Genomic DNA, 16637 nt, shown 5'->3' with positions numbered 1-16637 from the left:
GGTCTTCAGGGATCAGCTTCAACCCAGCCATATCGTGCTTAAGATGGACTGGGCTTGACCCAGTTCCAATTGGTTAGGCCAACAATAACAAATTTGAAATCTACTCTCCCTCTCGTTTAGACTCTCATAACAGACAGAGTGGCATGTGAAATGACTGCCCTGCCCCATGGAAAGGTAGAATTTTCTGGAGATACGGCGATCATTTCTTGCACCCATGTCTTGGCGCAGGGGCAACGCAGCACACACACACCCAGGTGTCGTTCTTTCTCCTAGAATAAAACTCAGACATCCCAACAAATTTATACATTTTTTATTTTGGTTGATGCATATATTACGTGTTTAAATCTGTCTGGTCCTACGGGGTTCAGGGCAGGCTCAGGCTCTGGCTCAGGCTCAGGCTCAGGCTCACCGGGCCAAACTTGCAAACATCCTATTAGAGCAAGGCGTGGATAACATTTTTTTTAAGACCTGGCTTGACCAATTAGAAGATCTTGGCATCTGCGAAATAACCAGCAAAGCAAGAGCAGAAAAATTGCTTACTCCATATTTAAAAAGAATGGTATCTAACTTGATCCATCAGGTATCATAGTAGTCAAAAGAACAGAACAGCAACTTTCACAGAAGTTCTAGGATCCATGCAGGCAGATGAGAACCAGAAGGGGAAACTATTTCACAGCTCAGATCAAGGTTTAAGTAAACAGAATCTTTATAAACCATGGCTCAGATAGTGACAAGCTTCCATCCACTTTTTTGTGCACCGAAACAGTATATAACCCATAGTGTTTTAAACCGGACAACTGCACAAACATCAGTGCAATCCGGGTTGACAAGATAAACCCCAACTTGGAAAGGGGAGAGAATAAGAAAATTATAAATTCAAAAATAATTATTAAATAATTGAAATCAGCTAACCAAATGAATGCTTACTACAAATAGAATGGTCAATTATTAGTTGATAAATAGTACACGAGTGACTTTTTGAGTCCACACCATAAAAAGATAAGGAGAAGATTAGAATACAAGTACAAATCATACATAAACCAGATTGACAGATGTTTCGAAATATATATGCTAGACAAAATTGATAAGTTATAATGGTGTGCACAGAACAGGAGCCAAAGAGAGAATAATTGCTACCTCACCCTCCTAGTTTGAGCTGTGCTTACGAGTCATGACACTGGATCAGCATTATGCCACCCTTTGGTGCATGGAGGTATGTTCATAAACTCGTCAAATTCCTTCACATGAATGTCACAGCATTTCCACTGCAATTCATGAAGCAAAAGGATACATCAATATTTCAAAAAAATGAACCACCACCAAGATAAAGCAAAATGAAGGGTGAAACAAAGGAACGTTATCTACCCCTCTCACTCTGTCATGGAAAACCGCTGGGCCAGGATGGTAACTGCATGCAGTATCATGGTTATCCTTTTCTTTGAAGGTTTTTCCGCACCCCTTGTTCCTGCATGTCTGGGGCTGGTTAATATCAACTATCTTCTTCACTGGAGCTGGAGTCTGAACATCTGCACTTCTCTCAACAGGCACATCTACTGCATTGCAAGGTTTCAATTTCACCTCTATAGCTTGTGAACCTACAAATTATATAACCTCTTGTTACTGACTAGGAAAATGTAACTTTTCGAAACGTAGGATAGGTTACAAGGAGCTCAGGAATTTAATGTCCAACTAAAGGCAATCATCATCAGAACAGGAAGCTGGGCAGGTATCAGTCGGAGTATAGGTTACAGTCAAAATGAGAAAGAAGTGATTTTCTATTGGTGCGGCATGCAAGGTTTGTGTACAGGACACGGTAACCATTAGACAATGACACAATGTAGGCTAGAAATAAATCCTTTTAGCTTTTGCTATTATCATATGAATTAGGTGAATGGTTCAGGAAATGGATCATGGCTTATGTGGATTGTCATCATCTTAAAGATCCCCCAATGAAATGACAGTTCCTATTTACATGCATGTCTGGGAAGAAAGGCAGCATGATCCTATGCTTCTAGTACCAATCTAATTGATTTTAATGTAAAATAACCATAAGAATTCATATCTATAAAGATAACCGATTGAGAATGAAAGGGAATACCATGATCTGAGCAAAAGAAGCCCTGTCGACATCTCGAACATTCAATTTTTGATGGTGCATTATTGGATGGAGTTGCAGCAGGAATTGGCTTCCTTGTTGCAGCCTTTGTTATCTCTGATTTCTCAGTTGTGTGTTTGCCTGTCTTACATCTTCATTAATTGAAAAAATTCTTAACAACAGGTTCTGAACTGGTAATTCATACATGTAGATAAAACACATATAAACTAAAGTTATTGACAAAAATATTCTTTAAGCAAGTTGACTTTCAACTTCAGTTCCCAGAACATAAATGTGCACCACATGAACAGAATTGAGTTGAAACATATTGCACTCCCATCAAAAGATTCCTACAGCTCAAAGGAAAATGTCAATCTGAGTCAACTTACGAGAACAACCCTTGATCTGACCTATCAATCAGCAACCCCTCAGTCAGTGGATGTTGCAAAAAGGTCAATGTGGAAAAGCACCAAACTCAAGTACTGAGAATGCTGAGTGGCCTAGTTCTTATGAGTCAACTTAAGGGAACAACCCTTGATCTGATTAGTCAATGGCTTCGGTTGCTATCATTATGTCTTGACATGAAGTAGTTCTGCTGGAGTTCAAACATTGTACTTGTGTTCTCAACTCTCACCGCTGGACATTGAACTACTCACAAAGTCAAAATTTGATCGATCTCTACTATAACTCTATAAGACCCACCATGCATTGAGCACTTTCCCTTGTGTTTTTGGCCATTAAATTGGTGGAGGAATGATCTGGACATTTTTTCAGTTAATAGATAGAAGTCCACGTGGATTGGTAATATGTAGACGATACCGAAAGTCGAACATATTGCCCAGTGAGTAATAAATATTTTCCCCTAATATTTTTAACATAGTTGTTAAAGGCGTCTAGGCACCATGACACCATGTTGGTGTCACCTTAGTCTTTTCCCCCGTCCACCGCCTTGACAACTATGATTTTTATCCATCCAAATGTCTGACCAAAATTGAATTGTGGATGGGGTCATGTAGTATTATGTTTTTGTACTGAAACTTACCACATCAGTGGGCCACCATTTAGTAAGTGTACCAACTTGTTAAGCACCTTTTAAGCGTCATGAAGGTTGGATTAACAGAAGCGAATTTTGTCACCTCTACAGTACCAAGGATATTTTTTTATGTCCACCCCCTCCCCACCCAAAAAAAAAAAGAAGGGAAAAACAGAAGAAAATCCCTGGTTCTACCACTGATGTTAAACTTTCCTTAGGAATGTCAGAATTGACGCAACGAACTGACACTCATTTTCTGAAAGACCAAAAGATTCCATAGTCCTATGTTTGGCTCTCATTGTGAAAGAGCCAAAAATAGGAATAATAGTTATATTTCCAATATAAACTTTAGTACCCAAAAAAAAAATGATGCGTACCCTGGAAGCTCTAAAAATAAGCTGAAATCATGGCTTTTTTGCTTGCAACAGCTCCACTCTTTCATACCATCATGAAATATAGGCTGAAAAAACCATGTTGAAAGCTTAATTAGACTGCTTCTATGACATAAAAGAGAATGATTTCGAGAAATAAAATTTATGTGAAAATGAATGTTAAAGAGACTTACCGCCTGGGTAGATAGAATCATCCAACCAGTAGAACAAACCCCAATATGCAAGATGAAAGAACAACATTAGCAGAATGAATTAATACAACATACATTTGAAGAGCAGCATTGTAACAGTTCTCGAATGCAAATTGCAAGAAAAAGCATTGTTTTTTTTTGGTAAACGCAGGAAAATGCATTCAAATATCACACAAACATCAATAACATAAATAAGGTCTAATTGCAGGAAAATGCTTTTCAGTTGAGATAAGACTTAGTTGAGTTGAACATATTTAACCAGCGCTTCAAGACAGCGGCCCTTGAATGTCAAAGTTCGTTGTCAGCTGAATATTAAAGTATTAGTATATTATCATTAAATCCATGTCAAACTTTTTTTACACTATTTTGTACATAGCAGCACATATCTTGTGTATCTATGACCAAAAGTTTTGCTCTGTTTTGTATTACATATGTTATATTATTTCAGCAATAAACTAACCCCTGGTTATTATGTCATCCCTTATCACAGTATATCTGCAATAATATTAATGTATCTCCTACAAAACCAGGGTAGCACAATAAGCTCAGCACACCCTCACCTTCCATATGATACCAATACTGAATACTAATGCTTGCTGCTCCTAGAATACATTTTACAAGCAACCTATTTTTTTCGTTATTTTTTTTAAATCCAGACTGTCTTTATTTGTTTTGCCAACAGTAACATACAAATGAGATACTGTAAATGCTAATGACAAACTCTAAAATATTAGAAGATTCATAATCTATGTTGTGTGACCAGGGGAGAGACTAACCACACAACATAGATTAATGGTCATGGATATGTGCCTCACTACACAGAATTGTAAGAAAGGTGAGCTTATTTGCCCTATGTTAAGCTAGTGGAGCTTAGAAGGAAATAATTTGAAATCATTTACTAATGAAGTGGTCAAACAAGTAAAGTGGGACTTTGAGGAAGACACTAATACAATGTAGAATGAGATGACTACTTATATTAAAAAAGTTGCTAAAGATGTCCTAGGCGAATCGAAAGGAAAACATCATTCCTCTATAGAGACTTGGTGGTGGGATGATGACGTTCAAACAGCCAATAAGATTAAGAAAGCTAGTTTTAAGACATGACAAATGACTAAGGATGTGGAGGATCTACAAAGGTATAAATGTCAGAAATGAAACTAAGAAGATTGTGGAAAAAGCAAGGACAAAGAAATATGAAGATCTTTATAACAATCTGAGCACAAAAGAAGGGACACAGCTATTTATAAGATAACTAAAGTGAGGGAAAGGAAGAGTAGAGATCTCGACCATGTTAGATGTATTAAACATGAAGATGGTAAAGTACTAATAAGGGATGAGGACATTAAGAAGAGATGGGAAGGTTATTTTTGCAAACTACTAAATAAAGACAATCAGAGTTGTAGTGTTCTGGTAGATTGCATTATCCATCAAGACGCCACATATCGTAGATAAATACGAAGAATTAGGGTGCATAAAGTACAAGAAGCTTTGAGGATGAAAGTATGCAAGACACAAGGCCTAGATGAGATCCCAATAAAAGTGTGGAAGAGCTTAGGAATATATGGTTTATCTTGGCTAATCAAGCAGTTTAATAAGATTATGAGCACAAAGAAAATGCCAGATGAATGGAGGAGAAGCATCGTGGTTCCAATTTACAAAAATAAAAGTGATATTCAGAGCTGCAATAATTATAGAGGCATAAAACTAATGAGTCATACTATGAAATTATGGGAAGGGATTATTGAAAACCATTTGAGACAAGAAACTATAATTACAGAGAACCAATTTGGTTTTATGCCAGGAAGATCCACTACGGTAGCTATTTAACTAATTAGGAGACTTATGAAAAGATTTAGAGAATGCAACAAGGATCTTCATATGGTCTTTATTGACCTAGAAAAAGCTTATGACAGAATCCCTGGAGAGTTAATCTGGCAAGCACTAGAGAAGAGAAATGTTTCAAGTAAATATGTGGACATAATTAAAGGTATGCATGAGGGTGTGGTGACAAGTGTAAGAATTGTGGGGGGACCAAGGTAGTGAATTTCCAATTACAATTGGTTTACATCAAAGATCAGCTTTAAGACCTTATTTGTTTACGCTTAATTGCTTATCATGAATGATTTAATCATAGATAATCAAAATGAGGTTCCTTGGTGTATGCTTTTTGCTAACGATATTGTTTTGGTGGATGAGACAAAAGCAGGGATTAAAGCCAAATTAGAGTTATGGAGATCAACCTTGAAATCAAAAGGTTTTAAGATAAGTAGACCAAAGATGGAGGAGTATATGGTGTGTAACTTTGGTCACACTAGGACAAATAATGAGGTGGTGACAATTGATGAGAGTGAGATTCTGCGAAGTGATTCTTTTAGGTATCTTGGCTTAATCATAAATAAAGGTGGTGACATAGAGGATGATGTTTCATAGAGAATTAAAATGGGATGGATGAAGTGGAGAAGTACGCCCAGAGTGTTGTGTGATCGACGTATTCCTTTAAAACTTAAAAGAAAATTTTTATAGGGCAGTCATACGACCGGCCATGATGTATGGTGTGGAACGTAGCTAAGAAGCATCATATAGATAAATCAGTGTAGTAGAGATGAGGATGTTGAGATGGATGAGTGGCAAAACTAGGAAGCATAAGTAAGGAATGATCATATTAGAGCTGGTTTGGGAGTAGCTTCGATACATGATAAAGCTACGAGAAAGTCATTTGAGGTGGCATGGCGCCATGTTTCATGGAGGCCATGTTTCATGGAGGCCTTTGGATGCTCCAATACGGCAGAGTGATTTGATTCAAATTGAAGGAACTAAAAGAGCCAAGGGCAGACCTAAAATGCCCTTAGGAGAAGTGGTGAGGAAAGACATGCATAGCTTAGGCCTTGTATCAAGTATGACCTCGAAAAGAGCTGATTGGAGGGCAAGGATCCATGTAGTCGACCCCATTTAATTCGGATAAGGCTGAGTTGTTGTTGTATGAATATAAATATAAAAATTTAATTGGCTTTAGGAAACCTAACGTTAGAATGATATAATAATAGCATGCTCAATGGATCTGACTCACATCCATCTCTATGTCTTTCGAGCAAAAGTTCATTACATTTGAATCAATAAAAAAACAATGTAATATCACAATGTATCGTAAATATGCAAAAGGTACAAAATAGTGAGCCATTCCCAAAAAAGGACAGAAAGGGTTTCCCCCAGCCTAACTTTTTTTTTTGGGGGGGGGGGGGGTGGGGGTGGGGGAGTTACAATCTTTCAAACCATTTGAATTTCTTCAAGACTTATAGAGACTCATCAATGATTCAGAAAGAAGAATCAAAAGGTAGTATTTTGTGAACAACAAAATCTACAGAGGAAGCTAAAATTAACAGAGTACATGACAAATAGAACTATTCTATCAAGAACCAGTCACATTACAATAATTTCTGGAAGAAATGACACCTAAATCTTCAGCATGATTTGATTAATGGCTCACAAACATCATCCTGTATGATTTGATAATGGCCCATAAACAGCATCAGAAGCCATCTGGTGAACGAAACAATCCATCCAAGGGCAATGACTCCATGATGCTCTAGACAGGAACATAACAGAACGCATAGTTGTCAAGGCGTCCAGGCGCCTTGGTCGCCTTGATTTTGGACCCTCTCCAATGCCTTGGATCACCTAGACGCCGTGACAACTATTACAGGAACATCCATCTCCTCTTAAACATCTCTCCTGTCAGAATCCGTTAATATGTCTAAGAAATCAAGCAGCTGAGATTCAACTCAATTTTATGATACATAAACACGTCTCTTGTGATAGTCATCACCTCTGGCATTCCAGACTGTCAAAGAAAGAAGGAAAAAAAAAACTTATCGTTTTAACTTCTACAGCAGTCTAGTATCAGTAGGGTTTTTCTTCACACAATAAGAAACAAAAGGGCATGGGGCAGGGATGAAACTAAGCCGCTGGTATCCGAAAACTAATCAAGAAGAGGCGCAATGGGACACAATCGTCAAAAATCGTCAAAGCTCTCTCTTTTAGCTGCATCAATAGCGCAAAATCTACAAACGTATCCTTCTGATGATTCCAAGGAACGAGCAACCAACCAATCAAAGGTAACACACACACATTAAAGCTAAAAAAGTGTTACTAGATTATAAAACAAAGATATCGCTTTGGGATAAAAAGGAAAACGAAGTTCAATGTTCATAGTTCAGATTTCCAACCTCAAAGGCATGAGATCCCATCAGTGCATAGAGGCAAACAATGATCCGTCTCATAAAAATATCAGTTTTAATAATCATCACCAATTAAAATTTCATAACTGCGATAAATCGAAATCAAAAGGTGAGAAGAGAAAAGGTCAGTGCGGCTTACGGCATCATGATATGTGCAAGAACCCTCAGGATTATCATCCTCTGTGAACTTGGCATCGCAGCCGATTCGTTGGCATCGAAGCTTAACGCCTTTCTCCATGCTCGCTTCTTCACACTCTCTTTCTCTCTGTCTCAAAGCGTTGGACAACTCTTGTACTGACGTTGTAAGAAAGGTTGAAAAATAATCATATCGAGGAATCCTATAGATGACCCTAGTCTGCCTTCACGAGTTTGCTCAAGAATCAAGAGTCTCTAGAATCTTCTTTGAGTAATGGCGGTTCGATAAAATAATTAAGAATCCAGAGCTTGATCTTGATTCTGTTCACTCCTTATAGGTAACTGGGAACGCACGAACCAGCTTTCCTACACGGGAAAAGAAAAGGTTAGGCACAGACCGGTGGAAAAATCCCAATTCTGATGGGTGACCTGAGCCCAAGGGCCCCCAACTCCAGATTGGACTGTGAGAGCAGCCTGAGCCAAATCCGATCTTGGGTTTGTGATTTCTCAGCCCAAGCCCAATTCAAAGCAAAATTGTTCAAACCTCATGCTAGGGTTTTTAAATTAAGTTTTTTTTTTTCTCCAGTGATGATGATTAAGGTGTCAATTGGCTTGGTTTTGGTTCGGTTCAGGATATAATATAATATGAATTGAAATCGAATAAAAATCAAATAGATTTTAAAACTAAAACCGAACCGGTTTGTTTTTGTTCTTATTTATTTTCATTTATTCAGCTAATTCGGTTCGTATATGATTTTGAAATTCGGTTCTTATGTGGTTTTGAAATTCTGGTTCAATTTATTCGGTCACATTTGATTCTTATACAGTTTTTTTCGATACTGGTCTAGGTTCGGTTTCATTTGTATTCGTTTCGAGATTTGTTTATTCGGATTTATTTAGTTTGGTTCAAACCGTTGTTTTAACTTTAAAACTAAACATGCACCTTACCCAATTGAATTTCATTTTTCAGGATCTTTATCTCCTCCAGTTCCCTGCCTGGCCTAGTTCTCCAATTCCTCTAACAAGGGGCGCAGGGGGGGGGGCTGGAATGACTACCCTACCCCTGCCTGAACACTCTGCCTAGGTGGGGTCCACACCCCCCCCCCCATTAGAGGAATTGGGGAACTGGGCCGGGCAGAGAACTAGAGGAGATAATTTTCTCATTTTTGAAAACCAAAATTGTAGTGATTTGTTTTGATTCGATTTTAAATGGTCAGTTTCAACTCTAGCCATACCAGGTTTTAAATCGACACCCTTAGCTATGATTAGACTCTGGAAAGAGTGAATGCCATCAATAACTGTTTCCTGGTATTGACGATCTGAAATACCCTTCTCCAGTCCAACTAGAAGTTCAGATCCTATGAATGAAGGGAATCTCTCTTTTCCATGGGTTAAAAGAAATTGGGTCTATGGTTTTTTAGGGTTAGGTTCATTGGCTCAGTGCTTTCTTTTTCCCCCTCTATTGGGGAGGTTGGGAGTGTGTGAATTTGGAAGAATCATCCTTGTAGGTTGTTGCTACGAATGATAAACTTGTAGCCATGAAATACCCTCCTTATAACTTTGGTAAATAATTCTTGGATCGGATCAATTCTGGCCGATCCTTCAACCAATATGGACAATATTTGCCCAACCCAATGAGGGAAATTAGTGGTATTAGGATTACAATAGGATCGGGTTTTTTAAAACCCCACCCCAACCTTGAGTCTCCTTAGCTGTGCCCAAACACAGGCCCAGCCCAATCTTGATTCAGGGCCTGAAAAATCCAACCCTAACTCGCCTTCAGGGCCAGGGTATCTTAATCCAGGCTCTATTCAGGCTGAGGGTGGGTTCGAGCTGAGAGGACCAAATTTGCACCCCTAAGTGGTATTGTGGACTATTGACATGTTTAGTCCTAGCCAATCCATATTTAACATGGCCAATTCAATTGATATTGGTACACGTGCATAAACATACATGGATGTGTGTCAATACAAAATGAGATATTTGATTGATTTAAACTCTTAAATTTAACGTGTCTAATTTAGATCACGTGCTCTCTATCCAATAATAATTGGAATGAACATATCATCTATCTACGTGGTAAAATAATTGTCTTATGACATTTGGAAATATAACAAACCTTTACTACGACAATAATATTCACATATTTAGAACGCAAAAATTTTGCTTCACTAACTGGGGGGAGAAGAACCCCCTTGCCATTGGTGATGTGAATTTGTCATAGTGCTCTCTCATCCCTATGGTAATGATGCCACGATGAACGATGAAATAATTCTTTCTTTCACCATGGATGAAAGGAAATTGGATCCTTTTTAAAAGGCCATTGATAAGACCCATGATTCTACTTCGACGTATAAGCATAAATTCGTTTCGCAATTTAAGAACTATAAGAATTCGTTTCACAATTTAAGAACTATAAGAATGGAACCTTGTGAAAGAGTGGAAAAATCATTTTTTTTTAATGATAGAACGGAAAAATCTTATTGTAATCAAATTGATGAATTAAGAAGTCAATAACCTTACTTTTTTTTTCCCCATAACATAGAACAGTTTTCCTCCACCCACCATCCTAGGGTTCACAAGTCATATTAGGTTTTAATATGTTCTCCAAAATACCCTCCTAATACCAATCTTCCCCCCCCCCAACCCAGCCTTGGTGAATAGGAACCCATTCACCGTGGCTAAAGGAAACTCATACTTTTTTTTTTAATAAGAATAAATTGTCATTTCACATAAAATTACATTAAATAAATTTAAACTTTTTGAAACCCTTTTTAATCAATATATATATATATATATATATAGTATTAAATAATTTTTGAGAATAAGATGAGCGCAATTAAAAAAAAAGTTTACAATTTCTTAGTTCAGCACTTTGGTGACAATAAGTTGCATCCTTAACTAATACACATAAAATAAAGATTAATATTACAAAATTACCCAAAACAGTGCCTCCAATATGTTATTTCTTTGTCTACCTACGATCTCACAATCTTCTCCTTCATCACTGCCATCCGGCTCTTCTTCCTCGCCTTCATCTTCCACTTCCGCCTCAAAACCCAAAACTCCCACACCATCTCAGGGACTTCAATTCGGCCTTTGGCACCCTCATCAATCATCTCTTCATCACAATCTAGGCCCTCACCGAGACACTCTACCCCCTCTCCTACTCCTCCATTGCTTCCCTTCTTCCCTCATCTTCTCACCCTCATCGAGGAGGCCAATCTCTTCAGATCCATGTTGTCCTATCCTTTGGCCTGTCCAAGCCTGGAATCCTCCCAAGCCTCCTCTTCCTTGTAAAAACCTCCATCAGGAAGTGGAACCCCACTGACTCCTTCTCCACTCTCCTCTCCATTGTCTCTGCCTGTTGCTTCCCCATCCTCCTCTTGTAGGTCCTCTTCGTTTCCTTTCCCAACGCCTCAAAGAAAATCAGGCTCTTCGAAGTCTCTGCCACAATTCCGTCCTCGTAACGAATGTCTCAGCCACAATTCTCTCTGCCAACCTTCTCTACCATTTCACCTCCTTCGGCGCATTTAGGGTTGTGAATACGCTCTCCTTGCTCTCCAATTGGCAGGTGATATCCCTCATCATGAACAAGGGCTTTTCAGGGTTCACATCTCCGTGCTCTGTAACCTACATGAACTGGTCTTCCAGGGGCTTGTACTATCCATCTTCCTTTGTGTGCAATCTTGTTCCTTGATGGGTGCGGGCATCCTCATCATCAGGCCCATCTGCCCAGGCTGACACAGATGATGCTTGCCTTTGAACCAGATGTGATGTAGACACTTCAAAAGTGGAAGTAAAGCATGCATACCAACACCGCAAAATAGGGGATAAGACTTTCCCGTGGCAAAAACTCTACCATTAATAAGAGACAGCGGAGCTGATCATAAGGGGAATATCTAGGGAAGAAGGATTGGATTGAATCAAAGAAGCTATGGCACATCGCATGTCCTACCATCTTTAGCCATGTCTCCTCCATGAAAGTCATCATCCAAGCCTTCACCGACCTCCTCAATGATCTCAAGCTAGCTTCTTCCCTCTTCATTGCCAACAACGTCATTGTTGGCTCCAACTTTGATCTCTTGGTAGCTAAACTCCTCGGCTCTGCTGCACCCTTAATCGAAAATTGCATGATCAGTCTCTGAATATGCTCTGTTCTGGTTTTGTTTTATTAGTGCATTGAAGACTATCTGGGCAGGCATTTGGGGCCAAGAAGTTCCTTTGCTGCGTTCTGCTTCTGCCCATGTACGTGTTCACTACTCCCATGCTGAAATGGATGAGGCAGCTAGAGGATGTGGCGGAGCAGTCGGGCATAGTGGTCCTCTGGTTCATCCCTCTCCACTTCAACTTCGCATTCCAATTCCCTCTGCAGAGGTTCTTGCAGTGCCAGCTAAAGACTGCAGTGACCTGAGTTTCCCTGGTGGGTCTGATCATTCACCCTTCATGAATTGGCTCTTTGTGTATTGGCTCAAGCTGGGGTTATTGGGAACTGCTATTACCCTCAACTTCTCATGGTGGGTTCTGGAAATCAGGTTCTGCAACCTCCTCTCTCAGACTTTTGTCTGTTGTTGCTGTTAGGCTCGCACACCACCGAAGAATGCAATCAGACTTTGTAGGGTCGATTATGGGGGTACATCGAGCACTGTTTTGGATAATTTTGCAATACACAATTTTTTGTTTTGGATATTATTAGTTAAAGCAAAGATTGATTGGTTAGTTTTGTACAATTTGTAAGTAATCTTTTAATTTTCCCTAAAAGTTCACTAGGCACAATGTAAAATGCCACTAAAACCTCAGATTTTCTGGACTGGTGAAGGAGTATTCCTTGGATGCGAATAATGTCACATGTTTATCTAATCCCTATCAACAATAATAATCATAACAAACTATCTATAAAGGTAAAGAATGAAATATTTGTCTAGGCAATAAATGAAAAATTATAGCAAATAGATCATCAATGAAGGTTGTGACTATGAGTAAACTCTCAGTATGGGCCAATCTAATTCACAGATCTTGCAAATTAGATCTGTCAACGCTTACAAACACTTGAGAAGTCTGTCTGGAACAATTAAATTAGTGTCATGAAAAGTGAATTAAATCTGATACTAACTTTAATATTGTGGACCTCCAGCAAGAACAATTAGGTATAAAGGGTATTAATATTTCACTCTTGGGATTAAGAAATATTAACAAAAAAAGTATGAACAGTCCTGTTTTATAAGGACACTGAAAGAAAGCAACAAGAGCAAAGTAATTAATGCCCACCAAAGAGGAAAAAAATCCAGAGAATGCTTAAAGATCGAAAAATTTAAAAGAAGGATATTTGATGTTTGATGTTTGATGTTTGATGAAATGAAGTGCCTAATGGAATTTTGCTTTTGGTATTCACTCATTCCCACAAGGCTATTTTAATCTTTATATGAATGGAAGGGGGACGGAATTGATTATGGATGAAAAGATCGAATTAAAGCTAGGTTCTACAGTACGGATTGGAAACTTTTGCATAAGCATGCTGGATTAGAATACCAAGGCTTAGACATCACCCAAAAATCTAAAACCAATCTTCCATGTATTTGTTCTTACTGCAACATTCACAGCACACAAAGGTTACAGACAAGGTGAGCGCAAGAAAGGGAAATTCTTTTCCCTTTCCCCATCTCACCAGAAACTCAACAAGATCAAATAAAGAAAGCAAAACGGAAAAGAAGGCTTGGACTACAAAAACCCGCCTATACAATTAAATTTGATCCCATTATTCAGTTGGTGATCTACTGTGTCTTTTTGGCTAAAAATTGATGAATTATGTTGGAAAATTGGAGTTAAAATTGAAAGATATAAGGCAAGGGTTTTGGACATAAAATTGCAGTTCTTCAGGTGCATACCCGAGATGGCGGCCACCGATGAATTAATTGATCAATTAAAATCAATAATCTGGTTAATGAGCGGCAACTCTGGATCTCTTCTTAGCCTCGCTGTAAAGCACCACCCCCAAGATCGTCACAGCAAAGCCCGCCATCCCCATCACCGTCACCGGATTCCTGAAAATCAATACCGATACGACTGCCGCCACGGCAGCTTTAGCATTCCCCAGAACCTGGAGCGTCAACGCGCTCGTATGCTTGGTCACCAGAAAATTCGTCAAGTTCACCAAATAGGCCACCGTTGCATTTCCCAAAAGCAGAAATACTATAAAGGGGCCCTCCTTCGCCTTTTCGAAGGTGGATGCAGCCACATTGCCTTCAATGTACAGAGTGAATGGAAGCAGAATCGTAGCAGCCATAGGAGCCATGTAGAGAAGCAGATTCATGGAATGAAGCTTCTCCGCCTCCGATGTCAACAGCAATCCTTGAACCACCGACTTCAAAGCTCGGCCGGCGGTGGATCCGATACAGACCAGGAAGCCAAAGAGATGGAAAAGAGGCTCGCTATTGGTGGAAATGACGATCCCAAACACGACGGGTACAAGCGCGAGATAGACCTGAGGGGACTCTTTCTTGCAAATAATGAGGAAAGCGAAGACGGCAGTAAAGAAAGGGGTTGTTGCGCCAATGGCTTGGTTGAAGGAGACTGGGATGTAACGGAGAGAGGTATTACCACAGACGACGGAGAAGCAGAAGATGACGCTGAGGGCGGCGATCTTAAAGAACTGTCGGCGGGAGAGGATCTGCTGGAAGGGAACGAGTTGGAGGCCGTGAATAGCAATGAAGCTGTAAGCGGCACAGGAGAGCATGTGGAGCATTGTGAGGAAGATTGGGTAGCGATAGCCATAGATGCTGAGGAGATACTTGTTGAGGAGGAGAACTCCGATGTTGGAGAGATACCATGAGGCGATGATTAGGGCAGTGATCAAGTTGGGAGAGAGGAAATGACCGCTAAGGGAACTGTAGTTGCGTACTTCGCTGGTGGGAGTAGCAGGAATGTCAACGACCTGGTCTGTCTCTAGTCTGGGGTTGCTCCCTCGCCTTGTCGCCCATGTTTGAGCTTCTACCATTGCCGGCCACTATGCAGCTTAGGTGTGTTGTTTGGGAAGGATTTGATTCAAAAGAGCAAAATCGGAACAATGAGGCTTCCTATCCCTAATCCCTATTCTCTTTCCTATTTAAAACTAGCTTACTCTCCCTCTAAGTGGTACTCCAACTCTGCAAGTGGATTTGCAGAGAAGGAGAGGGTTTCCAGATCTGGTCTGTATGGACTATGGAGGGAAGAAGAGATGTCGATGATCGTTCGTCGTTATTGTTTGTTACGGCTAAAAAAGTGAGAGAAAGAGAGATCTGATCGGACGGACGGTGGGTGGTTTAGATTAGTGGTGGGGCCAAGAGTGACGTACTTACGGTACAACAAGGGGTACGGCAACTCTTACGTCCAACAACGTTTCTGGCCTCGCTACCCCCGGGGCCCCGACACTTGTCGATCAGTCTATCATTTTTAATAGTGTGTGTGTTTCGATTCCTACTTTAGGTTATGCTTGGTTGGCAAGAAATTGATAGGGAAAAAATCAAGTTTTTTTTTTTTTTTTTTTAATCGAAGGAGAGAAATAGATACATAAATAAGAACAAGCTATTATGATAATTTCATAGAAAGAAAAGAGTATGATAAATTAGAGGGAGCGGATTTTATGCTTTTAGTACAAAACAATAAGGGGAAAGTTTTCATACACGGCTGGGTAAATCGTGTCTGTGAAAGAGACTATCACAAAGAATTGGAAAAGTCATAAATCCCCACTCATTAATTAATGTCTTAAAACTCTCACCCTCTCACATACACGATTTACACGACCGTGTATGAAAACTTTTCCCAAAGAATAAAAAAAGATAGGGAGGAGAGTGTAGGAGATCATCATAAAAAGGTAAAACTCCAAGCTAATATAATTAAGAGTGTCAATTACTTCGGTTCCAATATTTAATTCGATCCAAGGGAGTGCTAGTGTGAACAAAATTGAACCGAAAACTGATCCAGTAACAAACTCCAAGCTGTGTTTCGATTCTTATTTGGTTTTAGTATTTGCTTCTTATTCGTTAGATTTTAGTTCCAGTACTTGGTTCATATAAATGTGAACCTTTTTCTCTTAAAAGTATAATATTATAATATATTCTCAATACCCAAGCTATTATTATTATATATTAGAATTATACAATCATATCCACTTATGCCGCATATCCAATCTATTACGGGTGGGGGATTGCTGCCAAGTGGCATGGACACTACACTTCGACACATGAAAGGTGAAATGACCGCCCCAACCCCATAGGCTCAACCCTATTTGTACACCTATGCGCATGCTCCATTGGTGATCTATTGCATTGTACTATAGTATTATATAGTAATATGATATTATAGTGAGATGGTAGACCTCAACGCAATGGCAAAGTTACTCCATTATGACCTAGTGGTTGTAAGTTCGAGTCAGGAAAACCGTAAACAGAGGAACGAGTCCTGACGATTGGGATTGAAGTCCATGGAAACAAGTAAGTCCTAATGTCATTTTCTTCAGGTAAGCAGTATAAATTGGTTAGGAAAGAGGGGGGATATCTTTGTCTATTGTTGTCAAGTAGG

At 39.4% G+C, this 16637-nt stretch overlaps 3 protein-coding genes across 5 annotated transcripts in view; 1 reads left to right on the top strand and 2 right to left on the bottom strand.

Annotated features, from left to right (window-relative positions):
* LOC122664310 (protein TPX2-like) overlaps positions 1-4943 on the top strand; it is a 31437-nt gene extending 26494 nt beyond the window's left edge. The window contains exon 20 of the mRNA XM_043860073.1: positions 4874-4943. The gene's annotated coding sequence lies outside the window, so the exon portion shown is untranslated. The remainder of the gene's footprint in view (positions 1-4873) is intronic.
* On the bottom strand, positions 1027-8226 carry LOC122664313 (cysteine and histidine-rich domain-containing protein RAR1). 3 transcript variants are annotated; one of them, XM_043860079.1, is made up of 5 exons: positions 8083-8226; positions 3506-3588; positions 2099-2247; positions 1366-1595; positions 1027-1265 (listed from the first exon to the last, which is right to left on the bottom strand). In XM_043860079.1, exons 1-5 carry the CDS (start codon positions 8182-8184, stop codon positions 1170-1172), a joined length of 660 nt encoding a protein of 219 aa, XP_043716014.1. In that variant the 5' UTR covers positions 8185-8226; the 3' UTR covers positions 1027-1169. The 3 variants fall into 3 exon arrangements, with proteins under 3 accessions (XP_043716014.1, XP_043716015.1, XP_043716016.1); XM_043860080.1 differs by having other exon boundaries at positions 8086-8226; XM_043860081.1 differs by lacking the exon at positions 8083-8226 and adding an exon at positions 3694-3812.
* A 5545-nt stretch (positions 8227-13771) lies between these two features.
* On the bottom strand, positions 13772-15171 carry LOC122664311 (probable sugar phosphate/phosphate translocator At1g12500). The gene has a single exon (XM_043860074.1). It carries the CDS (start codon positions 15073-15075, stop codon positions 14020-14022), a length of 1056 nt encoding a protein of 351 aa, XP_043716009.1. The 5' UTR covers positions 15076-15171; the 3' UTR covers positions 13772-14019.
* Positions 15172-16637: the final 1466 nt, after the last annotated feature.

Source organism: Telopea speciosissima, chromosome 6 (genome assembly GCF_018873765.1).
Source record: "Telopea speciosissima isolate NSW1024214 ecotype Mountain lineage chromosome 6, Tspe_v1, whole genome shotgun sequence".
NCBI classification, from domain to species: domain Eukaryota; kingdom Viridiplantae; phylum Streptophyta; class Magnoliopsida; order Proteales; family Proteaceae; genus Telopea; species Telopea speciosissima.
Note: the sequence above shows the minus strand (reverse complement) of the source record. Positions and strands in the feature narration are given on the sequence as shown.

Coding starts and splice junctions, on each gene's coding strand:
- LOC122664313 (XM_043860079.1), bottom strand. CDS start 8,184: ATGGAGAAAGGCGTTAAGCTTCGATGCCAACGAATCGGCTGCGATGCC. Junction 3,589..8,082: donor GCACATATCATGATGCCGTA/AGCCGCACTGAC, acceptor TGGTTTTTTCAG/CCTATATTTCATGATGGTAT. Junction 1,266..1,365: donor TCCATGACAGAGTGAGAGGG/GTAGATAACGTT, acceptor CATGAATTGCAG/TGGAAATGCTGTGACATTCA.
- LOC122664311 (XM_043860074.1), bottom strand. CDS start 15,075: ATGGTAGAAGCTCAAACATGGGCGACAAGGCGAGGGAGCAACCCCAGA.